The 21,690-nt window shown below is 63.8% G+C and overlaps 1 protein-coding gene across 1 annotated transcript; it reads left to right on the top strand.

Annotated features, from left to right (window-relative positions):
* The first annotated feature begins 499 nt into the window (after positions 1–499).
* On the top strand, positions 500–20,961 carry CHRD (chordin). The gene is made up of 23 exons (XM_034782555.1): positions 500–856; positions 1,784–1,887; positions 3,381–3,507; positions 4,880–5,026; positions 5,309–5,426; positions 7,612–7,708; positions 7,972–8,113; positions 8,333–8,473; positions 8,717–8,799; positions 8,889–9,036; positions 9,358–9,464; positions 10,323–10,439; positions 12,176–12,332; positions 12,541–12,773; positions 13,295–13,408; positions 15,891–16,091; positions 17,081–17,174; positions 17,463–17,519; positions 17,648–17,751; positions 17,916–18,018; positions 19,134–19,288; positions 19,609–19,702; positions 20,079–20,961. Exons 1-23 carry the CDS (start codon positions 721–723, stop codon positions 20,141–20,143), a joined length of 2,844 nt encoding a protein of 947 aa, XP_034638446.1. The 5' UTR covers positions 500–720; the 3' UTR covers positions 20,144–20,961.
* Positions 20,962–21,690: the final 729 nt, after the last annotated feature.

Genomic DNA, 21,690 nt, shown 5'->3' on the forward strand with positions numbered 1-21,690 from the left:
GGGTCCGGGCGGGGCGGGGGCTGCAGGGGGATACGGGCCAGGCGGGGGGCGCAGAGGGTCCGGGCGGGGCGGGGGCTGCAGGGGGATACGGGCCAGGCGGGGGGCGCAGAGGGTCCGGGCGGGGCGGGGGCTGCAGGGGGATACGGGCCAGGCGGGGGGCGCAGAGGGTCCGGGCGGGGCGGGGGCTGCAGGGGGATACGGGCCAGGCGGGGGGCGCAGAGGGTCCGGGCGGGGCGGGGGCTGCAGGGGGATACGGGCTGTGCGTAGCGCGGGGGTCCCCCACATCTCTTCTCCAGGGGCTGCTAGTTTGAGGCAGCGACAGGTCCCCGGCGCTGGGTGTGCGGGGCGGGGACGCCGGGCTGCCCCGTCCCGCTCCCCCCCGTCGGGGGCCGCCTGCCATTGGGCGGCTCGGCCGGGCGGGCTGCGCGCACCGCGGCCCCAATCCACAAGCCCCCCGCGGCCCCGCGTCTGCTGCCCGTTCCGCTGCGGCCCCCGGGCGCTCGCCGCGAGCCGGACCCCCGCTGGGGGCTCCAGTCCCCCGGCCCGGCCGCTGCGTGCGCCTTATTAGCGGAGCCTTTGTTTGCTCAGGATGCCTCGGCTCCGCGCGGCCCGGGCCGGAGCCTATAAAACCTGCCGGGGGCCGGGGCCTGGGCACTGGGAGCCCTGACTCCTCGCGCAGCCGGACGCCGGGGTCCCCCAGCCTCGCGCGCCCCTCTGGCCATGGCCGCCGTGCCGCTGCTGCTGGCCGGGCTGCTGCCCCTCGCCCTCTGCCCCGCGCCGGGCGGCGCCTCCCGCCCCAAGCCCCTGCTGCCCATCCAGCCCGAGAAGGACCCGCTCCCCTCCAAGGGGGCGGCAGGTAGGAGCCCGGGGCGCCCGCAGGCGGGACCCCGCTCGGGGTGGGGAGCCCCGGGGCGGCGCAGGAGAGCCCCGGGCGGGGTGGGGAAGCCCGGCTGGCACCGGGGGGCGCAGCGGTTTCGCTGCCAGGGGCCACTGGGGCTCTGCGCTGGGACGTTCCCCAGCCCCGGGCTGGGGGGCCAGTGTGGGGCGAGCGGAGCCGGCGGAGCGACTCCTGCCCTCCCTGGCACAGCTACCCGCTCCAGCCTCCATCTGGTTCGCATTGATGGATTTACACCCCCCGTGCGCTCCGCTTGGACGGGTGACAGCGGCGGGGAGGGGCCGGGCCGGGTAACGTCTCACCAGGGCAGGATCTCACAGCCTCAGCCCTGCCCGCTGGCCCAGCCAGCCCTGCCCCGTGCCAGCCGCAGCAGGGCGGGGGCACCAGGGTGAAAGGGGCGATCGAGACCTGCCCGGTGCCAGCCGCAGCAGGCAGACAAGCATGGTATGGGGGGGGTGAGGTGCCCTGGGAGCAGCGGGATGGCAGGGGTGGTACAGGCTGTGTGTAGGGGGTGTGCCCTGTCTACAGGGTTGGCACAGGCTGGGGGGGGCTGGCTGTAGGAGGCTGGCATGAGGGTACAGCTGGGGGGCCTGGCTGCAGGGGGATGGCAGGGTTGGCACAGGCTGGGTGGGGGGGCCCTGGCTGTAGGGGGTTGGCATGGGGGGCATGGCTTAGGGGGCATGACTGGGGGGGCTGGCTGCAGGGGGTTGGCTTAGGGGGCATGGTGGGGGGGCTGGCTGCAGGAGGACGGTGGGGGGGGCATGGCTGGGGGGCCTGGCTGCAGGGGGACAGCAGGGGGGCACAGACTGGGTGCAGCAGGATGGCAGAGTGGCATGGCTGGGCCCTGGGTTGCCGGCCACTGTCTCAGGATGTTGCTTCCCTCCGCAGGCTGCTCGTTCGGAGGAAGGTTCTATGCCCTGGAGGACACTTGGCACCCAGACCTGGGCGAGCCCTTTGGGGTGATGCACTGTGTGGTCTGCTACTGCGAACCGGTAAGCGGGGAACCCCCCTGCCTCCAGAGCAGGGGTCGGCAACCTTTCAGAAGTGGTGTGCCGAGTCTTCATGTATTCCCTCTAATTTAAGGTGTCGCGTGCCAGTCATACATTGTAACGTTTTTAGAAGGTCTCTTTCTATAAGTCTATAATATAAAACTAAACTATTGTTGCATGTAAAGTAAATAAGGTTTTAAAATGTTTAAGAAACTTCATTTAAAATTAAATGAAAATGCAGAGCCCCCCGGGCCAGTGGCCAGGACCCAGGCAGTGTGAGCGCCACTGAAAATCAGCTCGCGTGCCGCAGGCTGCCTACCCCTGCTCCAGACCATCCAGTGCCCCCCACCCCGAACCTGGGGCCCCACACTCCCCTCTGAGCCCAGCCTTTGCCAGCTCGGCTGCTGTGCTCCACAGCCCTGGGCAGCGGGGCCCGTACCTTGCCTCCCCTCCCACCCCAGGGGAGTGCAGTACTCGGGCCAGTACAGAGCCCTGGGGGAGGGGGGCAGTGAGGGAGGGTGCAGGCAGTACAGAGCCCTGGGGGAGGGGGGCAGTGAGGGAGGGTGCAGGCAGTACAGAGCCCTGGGGGAGGGGGAAGTACCTTGTCAAGCTCCTGGGTGGGGGCAGGACAGAGCTGTAGGCAAGGAAATTGTTTGGAGGGGGGCTGTGGCCCTCCTCCCTCCTTTCTCCTACCCCCTCCCTCCCTTTCTGAGGAGCAGGGCACATCTGCGGCAGCCCTTCAGCAGCTCCCCCTGTTTCTCTTGGCTGATGGGTATTTGGGAGGGGAGGGGGCTGCTCGGGGAACTGGCCTTTAAATGCTTTTCCTGACGACCCCCCTGCCTGGGTAATGGGGGGCATAGAGCAAACCGCCTGCATGGCAGCGTCCAACACACACCTGCCTGGTCCCTGCTCCCCTGGCTGCAGTGGGGAGAGGGGGCTGCGAAGGAGGCCTTGGCCCTTGGTCCCAGAGCCCAGCCCTCCTGGCCCAGCCACGCAGCAGCTGTGCACAGCCGCGGAGGGAGAGAGCTAGAACCCGAGGCTGGCGGGCGTGGGGTTTGCCACTCAGCATCACAAACAGCCTCTTGGCTGCCCTAGAGCTAAGTGCTGGGGGACTGCATGCGGGGCGAGCCCGGAGGGGAGCAGCAGGAGGCAGCCAAGCGAGGTCTTTGCAAAAAGAGGGGTGCCTGTGAGGGGGGCACTGGCCTGTTTGTGGGGGGATGAGCTGGGGAGAAGGGTTTTGCAGGCAGGGGTGCTAAGCTGGGGCTTGGGGACTGCGGGTCTCTCCACAGGGGTGACCTCGGGCGCATCGCACAGATCAGAGCAGTTCGACGTGGCAGAGATTATTGGGTCTCGGGCCTCCGCTTTCCCCTGGCTCGCGGTGCAGGTGGTTCTCTCTGGGGCTCTGCAGAGGCTCTGCTGTGGGGCTGGGAGCTGGGTCTCTCACCAAGCAGGCCACACGAGGGCACGCTGAAGACTATTTCTGTCTTCCCTCCCAGCAGAGGAATCGCCGAGGGAAACCAACAGGCAAAGTCAGCTGTAAGAATATTAAGCACGACTGTCCCGCCCTGCCCTGCAGTGAGTCTGTCCTGCTGCCGGGACACTGCTGCAAGACCTGCCCAAAGGGTAAGAGGCGAGGCCCTGCCTTGCTCCCGGGACTGTCTGCGCGGCACAGCGCATTGCGTGGCTCCTGGGTGACGGGTCTCGCTCGCCGCACGTGGCTGGGCCCCAACGCTGTGTTTGCCGTGTGTGTTTGACAGACGTTGTGTGGAGTGGGTGCCCCGGGCCCCCTGTGCAGTCAATGTCCCATTTGTTTGGCAGCAGTGAGGAAGAGAGAAACACATGGTGGTAAAGGCTTGGGGGGGGGGGCGGGGGGGGGAGGAGGCGGGGGGGGGGGGGGGGGGGGGGGGGGACAGTGCTCGAAGCTACTTCTGCCGCCGCCTCTTTTGAAACTGCTGGCGTGTGAAGTTGGCGCTGTCCATGAATGAATGGATTGTCATAAGGGGCTTTACGGGCCAATCAAAGGCAGCGTCCCTGCCCCGGGGCGCTTGCAATCAAAACAGAAAATGCCCAGACCGAGAAGGGGAGGCGGGAGGGGTGCTCGTGTTAGCAGCATTTTCTAGGATTACTGCTATGATTCTGTTCTGTTGGCTTTTCTACCCTGGCGTGTTATGTGACTGGCCATCACGGTAGTATCTGAGGGGCTGGTCTTTGCGGGGCGGGGTCTAGGGCTAAAACCTGGCTGGAACTACACACCATAGACTCTCCTGCCTCCCGGCAAGAGACTTCCACCCGTTAGGAGGACAATTCCCCTGTGGGAAGGTGATTCCATAATTGTCCACTAGGGGGCTCGCTGCCCCTTTCTCTGGGGACCGGGTAGCAGGCACAGACCCCGGTTCTGGCCATGTGTGGGACCGTGCTCTCTCCCCTACTCCCGGTGTTCTGGCTGTGGGCGTGCCGTGTGCCGAATGGAATCCGAGCTGGCCTCTGAGACGTCGGTGCCCCTCTGGGGGTCGGGGGCCGCCGCAGGAGCTATAAGCGGTAACACCGCTGTCCGAGGAGGGCTCCTCCCCAGTAGCTCCGGTGGGAGAGCCAGGTGACCCTAGAGCCTCAAAGTGTTAAGGTGCTTTCTGTGGGGCCCAGACTGCTCTGTCCGTGGAGGGGATTTACTGCGTTGCTGTGGGAGCAGGTCTCTTGCGCTGAGGTTCCATTTCAGCTCTTATGAAACCCCTGCACCGCAATTGCCATAAAACACTCACCAGGGCAGGGTCCTGGGCACCCGTACACAGCCGTGTTCCATGTGAGCTAGTGCTTGGAGCAGAAGGGACGGGCAGTCCGGGGAGCGGAGCTCCGTTCCTTGGTTCTGCTACAGGCTCGCTGAGTGACTTTGGACGAAGTCCCTTCCTTTTTCCGGGCCTCGGTTTTCCCCTCTGAGAGATGGGGATTATACCGCATGCTCTGCTTGCACTGAAGATGCAAAGAATGGTTCTCCTTTCAGCCTCTCCCAGCATCCCAGAGAAGAGGCCAGAGCCCATCTTTGACAGCTTCGAGTATTTCCAGGATAAGGAGGATGACTTGCATAAGAGCTACAATGACCGTTCCTACCTGAGTTCGGAGGACCTTGCCCGGGATGACAGCCGCACAGGTAGTTTTCTGCCTGACCTTGGTGACTGGGGGGAGACAGGCACGGGATGGGGCAGGAGGGCTGGGGACGTGTTGCAGGCTTGATTCAGAATTTGCTAAGTTTGGAAAAGTAAACCCCAGAAACTATCAGCCACAGTCCCCACCCACCCACCCCTGATGTCAGTGGAGAACGGGGATCCAGGGGGTGCTTTGCATTCTCCTCCCCTCCCGCATGCAGAACGCAGCGTCCCGGGGCCCTGAGCTGAAGGAATAACTGAGATCTCCTTTCACTTTCCTCCCCCAGACTTTGTGGCCTTGCTGACCAGTGGCGCAGAGCCCTGGCTGTCACTGTCCAGCGCCGTGGCTAAAGCCAGGTTCACCCTCGTACGTTCCTACCTGCTCTTCTCCATCAACTACGAAAGGTCAGTCCCACCCCAGGCGCTGGGACAGCCCCAAGAAAACTCCCAGCCAGAGGCCAGAGCCTCCTCGCCTGCAGTCTGAATGGATCGTAGATGGGAGCGGGGAGGGGGGCTAGTTTGTTTCCAGCCCTCCAGGGTCCATACCGGGGGGTTGTAGCTTTGTAGCACACCCACGCTGTTTCTGCATGCCTGTCCCGGGCGGCCGGTGGGCACCCTTGGGGGGAGGCCACTGCACTCGCGTCCCACTCTCACCCCGCAGTCGTGACCAAGATGGGGTCAGTGCCCCAGCTGCCCAATACCTGGGCTGGCTGCCCACTGCCTGAGCAGGTAGCAAGTGGCTCTTGTTTATCAGACGAGAAAGGGTTATTGCAAAGCCGGTCTCTGGGGTTTAACCATTCGCTGGCTTCCTGTCTATTCGGCCTTCAGAGCTCCCTCTGATAGGCAGCTGGTATTTCTCTAATATCATTACGAAACAGCTGGGACTCCAGAGAATCCGTCACAGGCAGGAACATTCCTTTCCTCAAGGTTTTTATTAAAAACAAATTCAGGGAAATGGGAAAGGATCCAACCAACAGGGTCCAAACACACATGGTGGCGGGCCCAGCCGCTTCTCCACGCCGCCTTCGGCGGGACCCCTCCGCTCCAGGCCTGACTCGGGGACCTGCAATCAATCCCTCCCCACCTTCAGGATCGCTGATGGCCCCATTGGATCCGCGCGAGGAGGGAGCTGAGCTCAGCTTCTCTGATGCTGCAGCCCCCCCTCTTTTTCCAGGGCTTTGCATAGTGAAGTGGTGACTAATTTGAAACCAAGTCCGTGGAGCCAAAGAAGGCCAAACGCGAATTATTTCTAGCCACGTTGGAGCGCTTGGCACTCGGCAGACCTGGGAGCGGATCCGGCCTCTGCTCCAAGTTGTTTACAATCCAAGGCCCCCATCCTGCAACTGCTTCCGTGCTGTAGGAGCCCTGGCTGGCACAGACCCCACTGGAATCGGTGGGGCACTGCCCTGAGCTCTGGGATCTGCCTGCGGGGTGCCCCTTGGCCGTCAGCAGGCTCCGTGCCAATGCAAGGTGTGCAGGTGCACTTTCAGGATCGGGGCCCCTGTAGGACAGATAATCCAGTGGATTGTAATAAGCTCCAGTCTCCATCCTGCTCCTCGCCCTGGAGCCAATAGGGGGTGCTCAAGCAAGCGCCATAGCAGCCTGAGGGGCAGGGGGAGGGAGGAAGTGCCCTGGGTGCCCCAGGACTCGGGACTCTCGGGAGCAGCACAGTGATACGTGACAAGAAGCCTGCCCGGTTACAAACCTAGTTCAGCGATTCCAGCCCCCCCACCCTCGCAGTCTGCCCGCTCCTCCGTCCACAAGGACATACGCTCTCGTTGTATGCGGCTGCAGGACAGAGATGCCCCTGCACGGCCCCTAGCCCAGGCCTGGGGCCTGATTCTTCTCTGCCGGCTTTGCACTGAGGGCACGTTCGGCTTCACCCCGATTCTCAGCTCCCCGGGGAGACTCACGTGCCCGGAGCCCCTCCCTGCCAGCGAGCTGCCCTGAGCCCCCGCCTCACTGTTCGCTTTCTCCCCAGCCCTCCTACAGGCACCCCTGGTCTTGCCCTGAACGATCCCACTAAGCCCTTCATCTTCGCCCTCTGTCCCTGTGGGAGCCGGCTAGCTCCGAGTGTCTCCTCCCAACTTTAGTTCTCCTCTCCACCCAGCACCTCGGTGTCTGTGCCGAGGGCCCAGAGCCCGAGAGAAGGGCCATCCCCTCCCTGCAGAGGCCTTGGCCCAAGCAGCCCCTGGAGCACAGCGCGTGGCTAGCCAGTGAGGAGCCTGGAGCCCAGGGCGGGTGGGGTAGGGATGGTTATCTGCCCCGTCTGTCCACTCTCTGGTTTAATCAATGAATGTGTTTCTATGGTGACCAGACTGGAGAGAAGCTGCACCCCCCCCCCTTTGGCCCCCATGGGGGCTGTCAGGGAGTCCCACAAAGCTGGGTGACCTTCCATGGGGCGGGGATCAACCAGACAAGGCCCTGGAAAGGAGACCCTCCCCTGGGCACGTTGGGGTGAAGCCTCCGCTCTGGGAGTCACAGCCAGGCCTTTCTGGGGCCAGGCAGAGCCAGTGGGTCCTCCCCCCACCCCCTCTGCCTGGCCCCCCGGCTCACTCAGCTGCTCCGGTTCCTCCCCATTCCCACGCAGGCTGGGCCGGCCGAGCCGCGTCCGCTTCACCGACCCCGACGGCAACATCCTGTTTGAGCACCCCGTGCAGAAGAGCGTCTCCCTGCAGGACGGCATGGTGAGTGGCACCCCCGGGGGCAGCCGAGACACCGGCTTGGCGCTGAGCCAGACAGGAGGCAGCCCCCCCACGCTACCCTTACCCCCAGGCCTCTGGGGCTGCTTCCCTCCTCTGTGCTGCCTGCTTTGGGCCAGCCCCATTGCCAGCGATGTCCCTCCCGTGGGACCACGCTCCCCTGAACCTTTCTCCCGTTGGCTCTGGCAGGGGCTGCCCTGCCCTCTCTACCTCCCCCCCCCCCACTTACCAGCTGCCCCTCCCCACAGATCTGTGGCATGTGGCGGAACCTGCACAAACCCTCCATCCGCCTGCTGAGGGCGGAGCAGCTCCGCATCTCCCTGGTCACCAAGTCTCAGCCAGCCGGCGAGATCCAAGGCCCAATCATCAAGCACCGGGCCCTCTTCGCAGGTAACTTCCCCCGCCCCCCCTCCCGGCCCTGGGGCTGCTCGGAGAGCCCTGGTGTCTGGGGCCTCACTTCATGGGGGCCCCACTGGACGCAGTACCCTTGGCTGGGGTCTCAGCAGCAGCCAATGCCCCGAGCTTCCAGCTGGCCCATCCAGGACGCTCGGTCTCACTGCCCCCCTCCCCAGGGCTGACCCTCTCAACCTTCTGCCCTTTCAATCCCAGAGACCTTCAGTGCCATCCTGACCTCCGTGGACTCAACCCACATGGGTACGGGGGGCATTGCCATGCTGACCCTGAGTGACACCGAGAACAACCTGCACTTCATCCTCATGGCCAAGGGGCTGCTGGAGCCGGCAGACAAAGGTGAGTGGGGACAGTGGGGCGAGGCCTGGAGCAGCCGTGGGGCTCTCGCCCCTTTGGCGGGCACCAGGCGGAGCGTACTTGGGCAGGAGGGTTGGGGATGGAAGGGTCTGGGTGGGGTGGGGGCAGTCAGGGGCTGTGTAGTGTCACTGGAGGAGGGAGGGGGAGACTTGTGGAGATGTTTGGTGGGTATAGGGTGGAGGGGATCGTTGGGGGCAGACTGTCTAATGCTCTTTGCCTTTGCAGAATTCCCTTGGGTTTCACTTAGGGTCCGGATCCTGCACCAGAACCGGGTGCTGCGTGAGGTCAGGGCCAACATCACCCTGCAGGTAAGCAGTCCCCTTGCCACCCATTCCCCCTTCCCTGCTGTCCCCTGGAGGCCAAGCCATGGCGCTTTCCCCTCCTCCTGTCTCCACAGGACCCAGACTTCGCGGAGGTGCTGAGCGACCTGTCGAGCCGCGAGATGCTGTGGCTTGCGCAGGGGCAGCTGAAGATCACGGCAGAGACGGAGGGCAGGCGCCGGCGCCAGATCGCCGGCTACATCACTGCCAGGAAGAGCTGTGACAGTGAGTGGCGGGGAGAGGACGTCGAGGCCGCGCTGTGCCCCAGGGCCTGGGAATAGCAGGATAGGAGCTGAAGAAACAGACCGCAGGGTCGGCCCCTGTTTGGGGGGCTGGAATGGGAGTGTCAGAGGGGGAGCCTCCTAGGAAAGGACGGAGCCTTCCACCCCGCAGGAGGCCCCTGGAAGGGAGGGGTGGCCCAGCGGCCCTGGCTCCCTTGGTGCCGGTTAGCACATGGTGTGGTGGTGTCTGGCCGTGCGGCCGCCCAGGGCACAGGGTGTCTCTGGATGCCGTGCCTGAGAGCCCTGTGGCCCCTATTGATTACAGCCCTCCAGAGCGTGCTGTGCGGAGGAGACGCCCTGATGCCAACCAAGACGGGGGCTGTGGGATCTGCCAAGCTGGCGCTCCATGAGAACGGGACGCTGGAGTACCAGGTAGGGAGGGTCCGCGCAGGGGCAACGTGGGGTTGGGGGCCCACTTGTGTGTGTTTGGCGAAACCTACATGAGCACCTTGGTCCTCAACCATTTCCACGCCGGGACCCACTCCCAGTTAGCAGGGAGGGCATAGGTGCTAACTCCAGGGGAAAAAATAGTGGGTGCTCAGCACCCACCGGCTACAGCTGTTCCCCACCCCCTGCTCATCGGGGCGATATGGCTGCTGCCCAACGGCTGTTTGGGGGCTCAGGGAGGGGCTTGGGGGAGGGCGGAGAGCGGTGGGTGGACAGGAACCTCAGGGAGGGGGTGGAGTGGGAGCGGGAAGAGGCGGTGCAAAGGCAGGTCCTGGGGGGTGGGGGTTGAGCACTCCCAGGGAAAAGGAAAAGTCAGCGACCACCCGGCCCCCCCCCCCCCCCCCCCCCCGCCAGCACCTGTCCATGTCCCCTTGGGAGCTGTGATACCGCCCCCTGCAGGCTGGGAACCCCAGGCAGACCTGCCGCTAGGACAGGGAGTCAGGCCTCCTGGGTTCTGTTTCCAGCCCTGGGAAGGGAGTGGGGTCTAGTGGTTGAGGCTGGGAACCTGGACATCAGGACTCTTCCCTTCCCTGTCCTGAATTTTGGTTTCCCGCCTGTGGAATGGGGCTAGTGGGTTAATGTAGGTAACGTCCGCAGTGCTGTGAATGGACAGTGCTGAGTGGTGGTCACTGTCGGGGGGGCTGGGTGGGGTGGGCGGACCGCCACGCCCCCTCCCCACACCCATGGGTGCCGCTTGGTTGATTTTTTTTCCTGGGGAGCTTTGCTAACGCTATGAACCGGACAGACCCTCTCTGGGGCGCTGCCCCCTGCGCCCCCCCGCAGGTCCAGGTAGCAGGGACGGCGAGTGAGGTCATCAGTGTCACCCTGGAGACCAAGCCGCGGAGGAAGAACAAACGCAACGTCCTGTTCGACATGACGCCCAGCTACAGGGAGGGGCTGGTGAGCGCCCCGCCAGGGGTAGACGCTGGGGGTGGTTAAGAATCCAGGGGGCCATGGCTAGACCCCTCCCCTGGAGAGTGGTTGGGGGGCAGTGTGGGGCCATCTCCTCTGGCCTTTGTCCAGTCTAACGGACCAGATCCTGGTGCACTGGCTGAGGGCCCCTGGATGTAGGCCCAGGCCTCATCCTCTGGATCTCCCACAGCCCGCCTGGGCTGCTCCTCTCTCCATTTCCTTCCGTTTGCCTAGTAACAGGGCCTGGAACAGCTGTGTCCAGCTGAGAGATCCTCTCCCACATCTGCTCTGTACCGCCAAACCCCTGCGTCTGTCACCCCCAAACCACACTGGCCATTTGGGGGAGGCCAGCCTGTGCCTCGTGGCAAGCTTCTGTCTGATGTGCTGGTCACGCTCCCAGGGTTGGGGCTGGATCCTTTCTTCTCCAGCTTGCCCACTGGAAGCTCTCTGGGCCAGGAGGCCCTGATCCAAGGGGATAGCTGGTGCTAAGCTAGGCTGCTGGTGAGAGGGAGATCCCGGAGGTTTGTTCTCAGGTGGGGCTCTGTTCCCTGGCTAGCCACATGGCTCCCCCGGTCCATCCCAGTGACAGCTCCAATCTAGTGCCACCCCAGGAGTCTGGGCCCCCTCTCGTCCTCTGCCAGCTCTCCGTGAAGTCACGAGGGCTCTGGGTGTGTGAGCAGGGAAGAGCGGATGAGGAGAGGGTTTACCGTCTTCCTCTGCCCTCCATTTGTAGCCCTTTAGCACGGCTCTTCTCTAAACAGCCCCAGACTTCTCAGCCCCTCTCCAGATGGGAATTCGCAGCCAGGCCGCTGTCGCCTGTCTCTGAACCCTGCTCTCCACTGGGAGATGGGGGGCGCAGAGCTGAGCACAGGATGGCAGGTGGGGCAGGCCATTCAGGTTGTGTCCTGAGCTCACCTCGCTGCAGTGTCTGGGCACCTTCCCTGGGAGATCAGTAGTGATTGTGGAGCCATTCTGCATGGCAAATCCGGAGCGGGCAGACTCTGCACCCGGGCATTAAATCTGCCTCCACATCCCAGCAGCTTGATCAGCAGAAGAGGCAGATGTCCTGCTGGGAAAGCAAAGTGATTGGATTGGAAGAGATTTCAGGGAAAATCTCTGTTTAACCAGCCCCATCTCACTCCCTCTGTACTGTTATGAGAAGATCGTGTCATCTGGCTGTGGCAGCACGTTACATGTCTGACCCCTTTCTCCAGCCCCCCATAAGATCTCTGGGGCAAGGTCCATGCTGTTTCAGTATGTATGGGCAGAGGGGTAACACCCCTGCATCAGCGGAGGGTTTGAACCTGAGACCTTCAGCACCACAGTACAGACCTCAATCACTTGAGCTAAAAGAGTAACTCCATTACCTGGTAGCAGTAGTAGTCTGTTTCCCATAGTGGCACAGCCCCTGAAGGAGGATGGGAGGTGCATTTTGTCAGGGTTATACGGCAGGGTAGGCCACGCCCACTTAGTGTGGTGCTCTGTCCCCCCCCCTAGTGGTGGCTGGACTACATAGCAGTTGCTGCACCTTAGCTAAGCAGTGGCTCTTTTGGCTCAAGCAGGAGTGGCTCCTGCATTAAGATCCAGAGGTGCCAGGTTCGATCCCCGCTGCCGATGTCCCACCCAGGGGCGGCGGCATTATGTGGGTGCTTCTGAAAGGAAGTGATAATGCCCCCTCCCCCCAGCAGGCGTGTTAACCTCTCTCTCCCCCCCACCCCGGCCAGGCCAGCGGGACCTGGCAGCACATGAATGCCCGGGACACCCACATGTTACTGCAGAGCGAGCTCTTCCTCAACGTGGCCACCAAGGACTTTGAGGAGGGGGAAGTGCGGGGACAGATCAGCTCCCTGCTGTACAGTGGCCTCCTGGCACGATATACAGGTACCTGCTGCCGGGTGGTGCCCGGTTTCCTCCCCCACGGCTGCCAGCCCCGCGGGGCTGGAGGGCACGAGGTGGGTGGGTCTCTGTAGCGGGCAGTACATGGGCGTTCCCTGTAGGTCAGGGACCCCGGGGACTGCAGAGCGGGTGGGCAACGCCTTTCGCTGGCCTAGCTGGAAGCACGTGTCTGACCTGTGCCCCCTGTGCCCAGAGCTGCCCATCCCCCTGGCTGGCCAGCTGGTGTCTCCCCCTGTGCGGACCGGCTCGGCGGGACACGCCTGGGTCTCCCTGGACGAGCACTGCCACCTGCACTACGAGATCGTGGTGGGCGGGCTCGGCAAGTCGGACGACGTCGCCATCAGTGCCCACCTGCACGGCGTCGCCGAGCTGGGCGAGCGCGGCCACGAGCACGCCCGACTCCTCAAGGGCTTCTATGGCACCGAGGTGATGGGCCTGCGCGGGGGCAAGGGGTTGGGGGGCTGGGGGCGGGGGGGGGGGATTGGGGGGGAGTGATGGGCCCTTGGAGGAGGGGCTGGGGGGGAAGGGTGCCTGGGGGTGGGGTGTTCCAGGCAGAGATGAGGCGTCTCAGGAGTTTGGGCCCCTGCGAAACCCAGGCAGCTCTGCAGAGATCTGTGTGTCGAGCTCCTCAGCCCGGCTGCCTCTAGCAATGGGGGGAGGGGGAGGAAGCTGGGGTCACTGGAGCTCTGGGCCCCTCAGCCGGCGTGTTGGCTCCTGTCCTGGGCAGCCCCAGCTCAGCACAGGGATGCGGGGGGAGCCATTCAGCCTGAGCTGGGTGAGAACCACCGAGGGGTCAACCCCTCCCCTGGGTGCCCCGGCCCAGTCCTGGGGGTACCGGGCTCTCGGAGCAGGGCCACCCCAGAGCACGGTGCCACCTATAACCTCGGCAGTTCTCTGGGGCAGGGGAACAGCCGCGCCCTGCTAACGCCCCTCTCCTCTGTGCCTAGGCCCAGGGCGTGGTGAAGGACCTGGACGCGGAGCTGCTGCGCCACCTGGCCCAGGGCACGGCCTTCCTGCAAGTCAGCACCAAAGTCAACCCCCGCGGGGAGATGCGGGGGAGGGTAGGTGCCACTGACTCACCCCCTCTGGCTTTCCGCTCCCTGGGCAGCAGCTGCGGGAGTCCCAACCCCAGCCAGGCGCCAGGCCCTGCCAAAGGCTGACACAGCCTGCCAGGGCCCGTGACCCTTCGGCAGTGGGCTGGGGACGCTGGGCCTGCTCCACCCGCCCAGGAGAGGGGGACCCCGGCAGTAGCCCCCCGGCTCCAGGCTGAGAAACAACTCAGCATCCCTTGGACAGAAGCAAGGAGCGCCTGGGTCCCAGTGTCCTCCCAAGGGTGCACCTCCCAAGGGTGCATGTAGCTGCAGGCTCCTCAGTCACATAGTACCACCTCCCTGCCCTTTCTCTGCCGCTTTGGGGCAATGGGCCGCCCAGCACTGCATGCAGAGTTCTCTGGGGACCCGCAGCCCCCTGCGAGCCCAGGCCTGGGCCTCCACTGAGCAGCCACCGCCGATGGTACCCACCTGTGCAGGGACCGTGCTGGGCACTGCTGCGTCTTAGGGACTGGGACGAGCCCAAACTCTGTCTCGCAGCCTGAGCCAGACCGGAGGAGATGGAGACACGTTAGCTCGTCCCTCTCCGAGCCGGCCCGGCTGACGTTTGGAAACTCGGGATGTGTTTCCCCCCTGCAAAGATTAGGCCAACCAGAGCACAGGTCTCACTCCCGACAGGGGTTCAGGGTGCCCTCTCCTTGTAAATGCTCCCAGAGGGGGGTGGGCCAAGCCAGAAAGTGGAGAGTTAATGCCCTTCCTGCCCTCCCTACCTGCCCTCTGCCTTCTCCTGCAGGGGTGGGGCAGAGGGGGGGTGGGCCAAGCCAGAAAGCGGAGAGTTAATGCCCTTCCTGCCCTCCCCACCTGCCCTCTGCCTTCTCCTGCAGGGGTGGGGCAAAGGCCAACTGGAGTGGAAGGAGCAGCCTGGCTCAGTCTCTCCCCACCCTCAGCCCCTCTGCTCCTCCAGCTGACCCCCCTCATCCAGGTTTGGAAGCTGCTGTGTCGGGCTGGTGATGGCACCAGCCCTGCCCCTGCCCCAGGTATTCCCGGGTGCTAACTCTGCTGGCGCCCCGGCTGGAAAAACCGGCGGGAGGGGATATTTGTAGACAGAGCAGCATCCGCTCCCTGCCTGGGCCCGGAGCCCCGGCGGCTTTCCCAGAAGCGATGTTTGGCTGAGACGCCTCCAGCTGCCTCCTCGCTATTCATCAACTGCAGCATGTGTTTGTGGCTTGGCTGCCCTGGAGACCCCGGGAGACTGGCTTCCCCGAGGAGTGGGCTTGGCCGTGCAGGAACCGGAGCAGCTGCTGCCTGGCATCGCCTGGCACTGCTCCCAGCCGCTCTGGCTTCACCATGTAGGTGCCATGGCTAGAGCTGGACAGGAAGTTTATTCTTTAAGGAAAACTTGCACTAATTCCTCCATTCTCCTCAGTCCTCGTCTCCCGACAGCAGGGAGGGGAAGCAGGGGGCTTCTCTGGCCATGGGGAGACAGGGCGGGTGCAAACTGCACTGCCCAGCTGCAGCCCTAGGCTGGAGTATCCTGCAGGGGGCAGCACTCTGGACTGCAGGTGGGATTGGCTGGCAGCCCCTGCGCTATCTGACGGGGGCAGCGTGTGGGGTAAGGGTGACCGTGACTGGCAGCAGCTCGGGGTGGAAGGCGGCAGGGTGAGCTAATCCTAGCACCGGCAGCGTCGGAGCGAGCCCGTGCCCTTGCCGGCCTGGCTCAGCAGTGCCACCAAGACCGTTCGGAACCATTAGAAAAGGGGGAGATAGAAAATATCACAATGCCACTATCTAAACCCCTGGTGCACCCACCCCTCGAATCCTGCGTGCCGCTCTGGGCGCCCCATCTCAGCAAAGAGATCTTAGCGTGGGAAAAGATGCACAGACGGGCAACCAAAATGATTAGGGGTTTGGAACAGCTTCCGTGTGAGGAGAGAGTGGCTTGGAAAAGACGACTGGGGGGATATGACTGAGGTCTATAAAATCACGACTGGTGTGGAGACAGTGAATAGGGAAGTGTTATTTACTCCTTCACATAACACAAGAGCTGGGGTCACCCAATGAAATTAACAGGCACAGGTTTAAATCGAACCAAAGGAAGTATTTCTTCCCACAACGCACAGTCGACCTGTGGAACTCCTTGCCAGGGGATGTTGTGAAGGCCAAAACTATAACAGGGTTAAAAAAACCCCAACTAGATAAGTTCATGGAGGACAGTTCATCAATGGCCATTAGCCAGGATGGGCAGAGATGCAACCCCCTGCTCTGGGTGTCCCTAGCCTCTGACTGCAAGAAGCTGGGAGTGGGCGACGGGGGCTGGATCACTCGATTGCCTGTTCCGTTCATTCCCTGTGCAGCACCTGGCACCGGCGTCTGGCAGAAGACCGGACACTGGGCTAGATGGACCATTGGTCTGACCCAGCCTGGCCCTTGCTGATCGCCCCCCCCCACCTCCTGCAGCCCTGCCCCTAACCCGCTGGTGCCCTTTCCCTGCCAGGTGCACATTCCCAACCAGTGCGAGTCGGGGGGCGTCCGGCTGGCCCCTGAAGAGGACGAGCTCCTAGAAGAGCCCAAGCCCAAAGACCCCGAGCAGCTGAAGAAGGACCCCAACTCCTGCTTCTTTGAGGGGCAGCACCGAGCACACGGCTCTCGCTGGGCCCCGGCCTACGACAGGAAGTGCTCCCTCTGCAGCTGCCAGGTGGGTGCAAGGCGTCCCCGAGGCTCCTGCCGCACCCTGGCCCCTGCCGTGGCCTCTGACCGAGTCCGTGGGGCTGGGCATGGCATTGGTCTGCATTTAGCTCCTGCCTTCCCTGGGTCACTGCAGCCGCCCCCAGGGTGAGAGCGAGGGGCCGGCCTCCCAGTCAGGTGAACTGATAGGAGGAAAACGGCCTCCGTGCCCCCCCCCCCCACACACACACACCCCCACCACCATCCCCACCCTAATGCTGGCAGCTGCCCTGGCATGCCCGGCTTCCACCAGCTGAGCCGGGTCCTTCTGTCTGCCAGCTCCTCTTGTCACCCTCCACCCCCCAGGCACTCCTCCCCTCCCCCCAGCTGGCACCTTTCTCCATCCAGCTCTGGAAATAGGCCCCCAGGGATGGGGTGGGGGCAGGGACCTCAAGCTCTCTGGTCCGGGGCTGCCCCTGCTCAAGGGCTGTGGGCCAGGGAGACAAATCCCATGTGGAGCCTGGCGTTTCTTTCCCAGCAGCCCCAGATGGGCTGCTCGTGGGCAGAGTAGGCCCCCGGGGCAGGGCTGCTGCTTCAGGCCTCGGGCGACCCTTCTGGGTTGAGTGTGTAACTGGCTTTGCACCTACATGTGCTCTTGTTGCCACTGAGGGCCTGCTTCTAGAGAGGATAAGCGATCACCTGCTGCTGCCGCCTTGAGGGAGAGCTCCCTCGGCTCCAGCGGCAGAAGCCTGTGGCTTTAGTGCGGTAAGTCCAGGGTTCTAGCCTGGCTCCCGGTGGGCTCTGTCTAGTGTTCGTCGCACAGATTCAACCCCAGGGCTGTGGCCCCTCCCTTGGGCTTAGGGGTGACCACCAACCCCTGGCTTCCCCCTGCTGCTGATCCCCTCCCAAGTTCCCTGGGGATACAAAGGCACCAGATGCCCTCTGCTGAGTGGTGTCTAATGATGTGTGTGATATCCCCCCACCCATTGCCTCTTCTCCCCTGCCCCTCCCCTCCCACAGAAGCGCACGGTGATCTGTGACCCGATCCTCTGCCAGCCCCTGAACTGCACCCAGCAGGTTCACCTAGAGGACCGGTGCTGCCCGGTCTGTGAAGGTACTGGGCACCGGGGCTGGGGTTGACGACGGAGGGGAGGGCCTTGGGGTTTGAGGGGGTGGGGAGGGGGCTACACTGTGTGACACAGGGCCCTGGGAGATGACCCCCCATCCTCCTGAGATGTTCAGGGGGTCCCAGAAGGGGCAGCCTGTATTGGGCAGTGTATTGGGCTGAAGGGGGAGGCGAGGAGGGAGCAGCTCTTGGGGAGGCATCTGTGTAGCCCCAGAAAGGGGCTGGCAGAGCGGCCAGCCAGCGTCCGTCCCTCACGGACTCTTCTTGTTTGGACAGAGAGGAAGGCAAGCCAGGAAGAGCTGAGAGCGGAGAAGGCCCGGGACAGCAGTGAGGGTGAGTCCTGGCCAGCGGGAGGGGGGGCAGTGAGCCCTGACCCGACCCAGGAGGCAGGCCCCTCTCTGGGCCCCTCTGCCCTGCCTGACGCCGGATCTCTAATGCTTTCCCCATCTGCGCTACCCCAGGCTGCTACTTCGACGGCGACAAGACATGGCGAGGAGCCGGCACCCGCTGGCACCCCGTGGTCCCCCCCTTTGGCCTGATCAAATGCGCCATCTGCACCTGCAAGGTACCACAGAGCCCTTGTCCCCAGTCAGTGGGGAGGCCCAGCAACCCCCTTTCCCCTTGGGTTCCCTCCCGGCCCCTTGAGAGCTGGTTTGTGGCTCCTCACCCTGGAATTCTGGTTCCCTGGTGCCATGCACTCTCAGCCCTCCCCATCCTCTCTCCATTCAGGGAGCGACGGGTGAAGTGCACTGTGAGAAGGTGCAGTGCCCGCGCCTGACCTGCAGCAACCCCGTCCGAGTCAGCCCGTCCGACTGCTGCAAGCAGTGCCCAGGTGCGTCCTCCGGCCAGGCCACGTGTGGCCATTGTCTGCCTAGAGCGCCCAGCTGCAGTCAGGGCCCTGCTGTGCCAGGCCCATCATGGATGCACACACATCCCGTGCCCCGGATGAGATTGGGGGCCCCATCCTGCTGGGCGCTGCACAGGCCCCCCTCTTCCAGCTGGCTTAGATCACTGCCCAGAGCCAGAGTCCCTGGCACCCCCACAGGAGCAATGGGCCTCAGCCCCACTCCAGAGAGGGGTGGGAGGGTGCTCACTCCCCATGACCCGTTGGCTGTGGGGCAGCGATCAGTGCAAGCACCTAGGGGCTGGGCTGGCAGCATCCAGCTAATTTTCAGCCGGCGCCATCAGCTTGGGCTGGATTTGACCCCCACTGCCCCAGGGTTCCGCAGAAGGCTTCTAGTGGAGGGCAGGGTGGGGTGGGCCTCCCTTCTCGCTCCCATCCTGCTTGGCTGGCCCCATCTCCGCCTTGGCATCCTCTGCCCCTTGGGCCGGTCATAGACTGTACAACTGGAAGGGACCTTGAAAGGTCATTGAGTCAAGTTGAGTCCCCTGTCTTCACAGCAGGACCAAGTACTGTCCCGCACAGATTATTTTTGCCCCAGATCCCCAAGTGGCCCCCTCAAGGATTGAACTCACAACCCTGGGTTTAGCAGGCCAATGCTCAAACCACTGAGCTATCTGTCCCCCTAGTCCACTTGGAGGATCTATGGTCCCTGCCCTCCTATTTCCTGCACCCTCCCCAGCCGTGTGGGCTGACTGCTTCCTTCTCCTCCCAGCCCCACACACTTGGGGGGGTCAGCCGCTAACTGCAGACAGCTGGGAAGAAACTTCCCCTTCGGGGTGGTTATTCCATGATTGACCACTAGGGGGAAGTCTTACCCCTTCTTCAAGGCAGGAGGCCGGGTTAGATGGGCCCCTGGTCTGATCGGGTCCCTGCTCCCCACCCGCCTTGCCGGATGCTGTGGACACATTCTGCCAAGTTGGGGAAGCTCTGTCTCCTGCTCCACCCTGTGTGCAGGACCTGCTGCCTTGGGGGGGTGGGGGCGCGGCGGACACCCGCTCTGCCACACTAAGGCAGCGGGGTGCCTGTGTCTCTGCTCCCCACAGCTCCAGAGAAGAGCCCCCCTGAGCTGTCGGACATGATGCAGGCAGACGGGCCCCGGGCCTGCCGGTTTGGGCGCCAGTGGTACATGAACAACGAGAGCTGGCACCCAACAGTGCCCCCCTTCGGGGAGATGAAGTGCATCACCTGCTGGTGTGTGGTGAGTGCGTGGGGCCGGGGCCCCCCCCTCAGGTTCGCTGCATGGACACAAGCCCAGGAACTGCCTCTCTGAGCCCCTGGGGGAATCGGAGGCCCCATGCTGTGAAGGGGGCAGGGAGCTCTGTCATCAGAGTCCAGATAAAAGGCTTTCTGGGCACTGAACTATCTACAGCCAGGCCCCCTGTGCCCTCCTCCCCTGCTCTCCAATCTCGCCAGGCCTCCTGGCCACACCCCCACCGGGGAAAGCTCTTTCTATCCCTGCCGCTTGGCAGGCCCCTCCCCAGCCGGGCCCCTGTCTAACTCCCTTCTCCTCCCCTGCAGTCCGGGGAGACCCACTGCCAGCGCCAGGAATGTTCCCCCGCTTCCTGCTCCAGTCATGCCAAGAAGGAGATCCGCTGCTGCGCCCGGTGCCGGGGTGAGTATCAAGCCGGCCTGTCTCTGTCCCCCTGCCCCACATGTGCACAGCTGGGGGACCAGTGTTCTCCAATGGCTCCTGGGTGCCTGATCCCCCCCTTGGCCCCAGGTCAGTGGGTGGGTGGGCCCCGAGTCGCCACGTCCCAGGGTATCAAAGGCGCCTCCCTGTCCAGGAACAGGTTCCACCACTGCTGAGGGATTGCCAGGTCTGCCCACAAGTCCAGGCTTGGCACCTTCAGCCCAGCCATGGGCCGAGATTAGGGTCACGCTGGGACCCAGCCCGGATGCTTGCCATTGGCAGGCCTGGGGCTGGCCGAGCCCCCTGCTCACTGACTCTAACCCTGCTCTGTGGTTCTGCCTCTGTCCCCCGGCCCCAGAGGTTGCCCCAGAAGAAGCCCAGGAGAAGCTCAGAGCTGACGCCCCAGAGGCCTGGAGCCACTAGCCGGACACCAGTGGGAGGATGAGGAGCCGGTCTGGAGCGGCAGCCCAGCAGCGTGACCAAGATCTGTGCTGCCCCGGCCCAGGGCGATACTCCCTGCTGGCTGCGGGGAAGCTGGGGCGTGTGGCCCAGGCCAATCCCCATGCCAGCCCTAGACTAGTTTTTGTTTCTTTGGTTTGTTTAACATGACAGATTCTGCCTTCTGCTTCCACCCAGGCCTGAGCCGCTGCTCTGGGGAGAGCCCCAGGCCCCCTGCCTCTGCCCCGAGGGGGCTGGCTGGTTCTGCTGCAACCTGGACCCCCACCAGCTGGTCGGGGCTCAGGGAATGACACTGGGTAGAGACTGCGCTGCACATGGCAATAGCCTGGCTCCATGATAGTATGGGACGGGGGGTGGGAGGCTGAGGATCTTGGGGCAGGGGTGCTGTCCTCCCCCTCCCCACATACCCACTCTCCCTCCAGGGAAGCACATGGCCGCTGCGGGGATGGGGCCCAGGTGAGCATCTCCATCAGTACCTGTGGCTGTGCGTCGCGTCCCAGCTGGGCTCCCCGGGCACGGCCCAGGCCTGGCTTGTACATAGTGTAAAATCTCCCTGCCCCTCCGCCCTCTCCTCTCGGCTTGTTCTTTGTCTGGGTTTCTCGTGTAATTTATGGTTCTGGGAGGGCCTGTCCGCCTTGAGCAGACCAATTAATCTTCAATAATTAGTCTGCTCAGGGCGGGCCCCTCCCAGCCGCGCTCAGGGCGGGCCCCAGGCCCTCCCTGCCCTGTGCAGACAAATGAAGTTGGGGAGATTGTGTATTTATTAAAAACAAATGAAACTGCCCCACTACGGCTCTGCCTCTCATTGTTGCCCCCTGCTGGGAGGCACCAGCAGCGCATGGAGTCAGAGCACGGCTGGGATCGGCCGCACGCGCGTGGACAGGTGCCTGCGTGCATGGAGCGAGCACCTCCGTGGCAAGGGCAGCCCCCCTGCCCTCACATGGGATTTGCACCCCCTCTGCCTGTGACAGCCCCCCTCCATCCAATGCTCTCCACTGCCCCAGATCTCTGCTGTCCCCCCCCCCCCCTCCTCCACAGTCCACCCAGCCTGGCGCCCGTTCCCCCGCCCTCAGGCTGGGAAGGTAAATAAGAGAGAGGGTCCTGGGTACTTGTGAAACACTGGGAGAGCGGGGTGAGGGGAGAGAAGGCCAAGGGGTGGGACAGGGGCAGGAGGCAGGGCTGGGGCGACTGGGCGTGGAGCGATGAGTGGGGCAGAGATGCAGACAGGCTCAGAGCACAGGCAGGGGGGTGGCTGGGCTGCTCCTCCCTGCCTGGTTTACGGGGGTTGGCAGGGGTCCCTGTCCCCCCGGGTTATCCCATCATGCCAGCCTGCGACAGCCTCACACTTCCCTGCGCGGACCTTACTGGCTCCTGAGGCTCCCTGGGGGGTTCCTGGCTCATGGGGAGCAGGAGACATGGGCTCTCTCCCTGCCTCTGCCACTGACTTGGGGGACCCTGGGCAAGTCCCTCCCGCTTCATGACTCAGTTTCCCCATCTGTGAAACAGGGACG

This window comes from Trachemys scripta, chromosome 9, assembly GCF_013100865.1.
Source record: "Trachemys scripta elegans isolate TJP31775 chromosome 9, CAS_Tse_1.0, whole genome shotgun sequence".
Classification (NCBI taxonomy): domain Eukaryota; kingdom Metazoa; phylum Chordata; order Testudines; family Emydidae; genus Trachemys; species Trachemys scripta.